Source organism: Carya illinoinensis, chromosome 13 (genome assembly GCF_018687715.1).
Source record: "Carya illinoinensis cultivar Pawnee chromosome 13, C.illinoinensisPawnee_v1, whole genome shotgun sequence".
Taxonomy (NCBI): domain Eukaryota; kingdom Viridiplantae; phylum Streptophyta; class Magnoliopsida; order Fagales; family Juglandaceae; genus Carya; species Carya illinoinensis.
In genome coordinates, this window is record NC_056764.1 from 27,097,943 (window position 1) to 27,101,300 (window position 3,358).

Here is a 3,358-nt window from a genome sequence, read left to right on the forward strand (position 1 = left end):
TAAAATCGTTACATACTAGTTTGGTCTTAAATTTTATTTAAAATTGGATTGAACCGGACTAATAAGTGAGTGGAGAAGAGAAAATGCGGAGGAAGATTTTAGAAGGATGGGAAGAAGTAAACCGTTAAATTACGAATTTGTCCCTCATTTTTAAAGACATTTACGAAAATAGCTAAAGTAACCGCTCCATAGTTTGTGTATAGAATTTTCTAATTGAAAAAATATAATATGAACGGCCACGATCCAATCAAACTGACCCGTATCGGAATCAGCTCGAACCCTAGCTATATAAACCCCTTATACACTGCGAAAACTTCGCGTTCCACCAGAACAAACCCTCGGCGCCACCCCTGAAACTCCATCGATTACCAACGCAGTCTCTGCATCCGAATCTCCACCCAAGTACTCTATTTCTCTAGCCCCTCTCTCTCTGTATTTCTTTACGTATGTTCGTGTGTATAAGTCCGTTGCTGATTTGCTGCATATGTTTGTGGTTGGTTTAGCAGAGATGAAGGTTGTCGCTTCGTACTTGTTGGCTGTTTTGGGAGGCAATACCACCCCTTCCGCCGATGATTTGAAGCATATCCTCGGATCAGGTACTCCTTTCTTGTCTGATAGTTTTACCAGCGATTTTTATGATAGACAAATCATTAGAGTTTCACATGTTTATGTGTGTAAGAAATCGTTATGTGTTTTGAATTTGTGTGTGTAATGTTTCTGGGTCCAATTAGTTCATCAGAAGCATAACATGGTATGTGAGTTTATGGCTTATAGTTGATTTGCATATGTTTCAAACTGTTTTTCGTCTTGTTCGTAGAACATTCTTTTAAATCAAATAAAGATATCACAAATCGTTTTGGTACTGTTTCTTTACCGATCTATTTTAAATGACCTTGTATGTGCTAAATATCAACATTTCCGATGTTCTGATATGTATATATTTTTTCTTTGGATTTATTTTGTTCCATATAAGTTTCTTGGTACAATTATTTGGTTGATGCATAATTTTGGGGACAGTTTGATACAATCCATGATTCTCCTTTTCCTATTGAAATGACTTTAATGAGTATTGTTTTGTTGATTATAAATTATGCGAGTTGAGCTTGCATTTAAAATAATCAGAAGCACCATGCACAATCTTCACTCCGTTGGTTTGTTTTATTTGATTCTTGTGCAACTCTATATGAAATACAACTCTTAGGGTTTATTAGTTGAATTATATGCAATTTTTTTTGTTATTATATGTTATTTATATCTGAGTTGTAGACACTCCTGCGTTTTGGCAACTATTACATTGAAAGATGTGCTTTGAAGCAATTTGTAAGCCTTTCTTTCTGCTTTCTGTTGAAAGATGGGAAACCTGCTTTGAAAACATGATTATATGGATAAAAGATTTTCTAGAACAGGAACAACAATTAAAGTGCCACAATCCAGATCTTTAGTGTTTTTGAATTGATGGTTAGACAAATGCTATTCAAAATAAAAATGCTATTTAAAGGATATAGATTTTGAACTTACGCTAAAGGATATGAATTTCATGGGTTACAGTTGGAGCTGACTGTGATGACGATAAGATTGAGTTGCTCTTGTCTGAAGTCAAGGGAAAAGATATCACAGAACTGATTGCAGCTGGAAGGGAGAAGCTGGCATCAGTCCCATCTGGTGGTGGGGGTATTGCTGTTGCTGCACCTGCCGGTGGTGGTGCTCCTGCTGCTGCTGCAGCTGAGCCAAAGAAAGAGGAGAAAGTGGAAGAGAAAGAGGAGTCTGACGATGTAAGATTTTGCAGAAAAGAATTTATATGGGTTTTTATTGCCACTTTCCACAACCCTGCCACATTCATGTTTGCACGCAATTATCTCTTCTTTTATCACTATTCTATATTTTAAGTGGGGAAGGGGTTTATTTTTCTAACTTGTGGATTTGTTTTGCTGCAGGATATGGGTTTTAGCCTCTTTGACTAAGAGATTGAAGCCTGGTGGTTTGTTTGCATTAAGACTCTTATCTTGCTAGTGTTTTTAGTAGAATTTTAAAGTTTTTTGAGTCTCTAGTTGGATGTGGTTTTAGCTAAATTGCCAAAATTTTGGATTTCCGTCAAGACATTTGAGTTGAAAGTTTCAACTGCAAATGAACAGAGTTGCTCATGAACAATTCGGGATCGACTCGTATAAACTCGACTCGGATTCGGTTTATTTAATAAATGAGTTGTTCGTGAACATTAATATTGGTTCGAATATTAAACGAGCAAAACTCGTATAATCTCGAATCGATTCGGTTTAGGCTCGTGAACAATATTCGTATAAACTCGATTCGACTCGTTTTGAACTCGTCACAATACTCGTAATATATATATATATATATATATATATATTTACATATATACTTATATGTATTCTTTTATTATATATATTTTATATGCTATGTATATTATTTTTTATACTTTGTATAAGTAATATATATAAACAATAATATATGTTGTTATTTTAAGTTTATGTATAAGTAACATGTTTTATTATTTTACAATAATAATTTATCTAGTTCATAAAAGAATTATTGAGTCAAATATAAAAATTTTATAAAAATAAACAACTCTAATTGATTGCGATACTTTTTTAACTAATCATATTTTGATTATTTGGCCATATTTAATATTATATCAATGATAATCGAATATTTAATATTAAATTAATAATTTAATTATGTAATTTTTTAAATGACTTTAATGTATTAGGCATTCTTGATGCCATATGTATTGGAAAGTGACAATGAATTAATGTTATATTGATATCTAGTTAAAATTTATTAAAATAAATAATCTCATTTATTTATAAAAAAAAAAAAAATCTCATTTGTGCTTCAGCCAACCAAAACTAAAATAAAATTGTGGATCAGATTTTAACCGAGTTCGAGTCGAGCTACTTGAGCTCGTATAAACTCGTATTTTTTTGTACTTGAGTTCGAGTCGAGTTTGATCATCATTTATTTTATACGAACCGAGCTCGATCAGAAATTTTCAATATTTTTCGAGCTCGAGTCGAGTTCGAGCGGATATATATGCTAAACGAGCTCTTGACCTCCTGCTCGAATTCGACTCGATTCGGTTCGTTTGCAACTCTAGTTGAAACTATTAAATTTTGCATTTTAGTTAATTTGAACGTTGAATTCAATTACTATAGAAGTTCATATAGCTTGAGGCTATTTGGGAGTGTATAATATGCTTGTGCATCTGCAATCTATGCAATCTATACTCTTTGGAATTGAACTTTTACTACACCCATGACCTTTCTCAGTAAGTTCGTCACATCTGGGTTCAATTGGTGTTATAAATCAATTATTTAGAAGAGATGCATGTGACTTAGGT

At 33.0% G+C, this 3,358-nt stretch overlaps 1 protein-coding gene across 2 annotated transcripts; it reads left to right on the plus strand.

Moving 5' to 3' along the window:
* The first annotated feature begins 240 nt into the window (after positions 1 to 240).
* On the plus strand, positions 241 to 2,219 carry LOC122292937 (60S acidic ribosomal protein P2-like). 2 transcript variants are annotated; one of them, XM_043101502.1, is made up of 4 exons: positions 241 to 402; positions 507 to 596; positions 1,549 to 1,772; positions 1,935 to 2,219. In XM_043101502.1, exons 2-4 carry the CDS (start codon positions 509 to 511, stop codon positions 1,959 to 1,961), a joined length of 339 nt encoding a protein of 112 aa, XP_042957436.1. In that variant the 5' UTR covers positions 241 to 402; positions 507 to 508; the 3' UTR covers positions 1,962 to 2,219. The 2 variants fall into 2 exon arrangements, with proteins under 2 accessions (XP_042957436.1, XP_042957437.1); XM_043101503.1 differs by having other exon boundaries at positions 242 to 402; positions 504 to 596.
* The last annotated feature ends 1,139 nt before the right edge of the window (positions 2,220 to 3,358 follow it).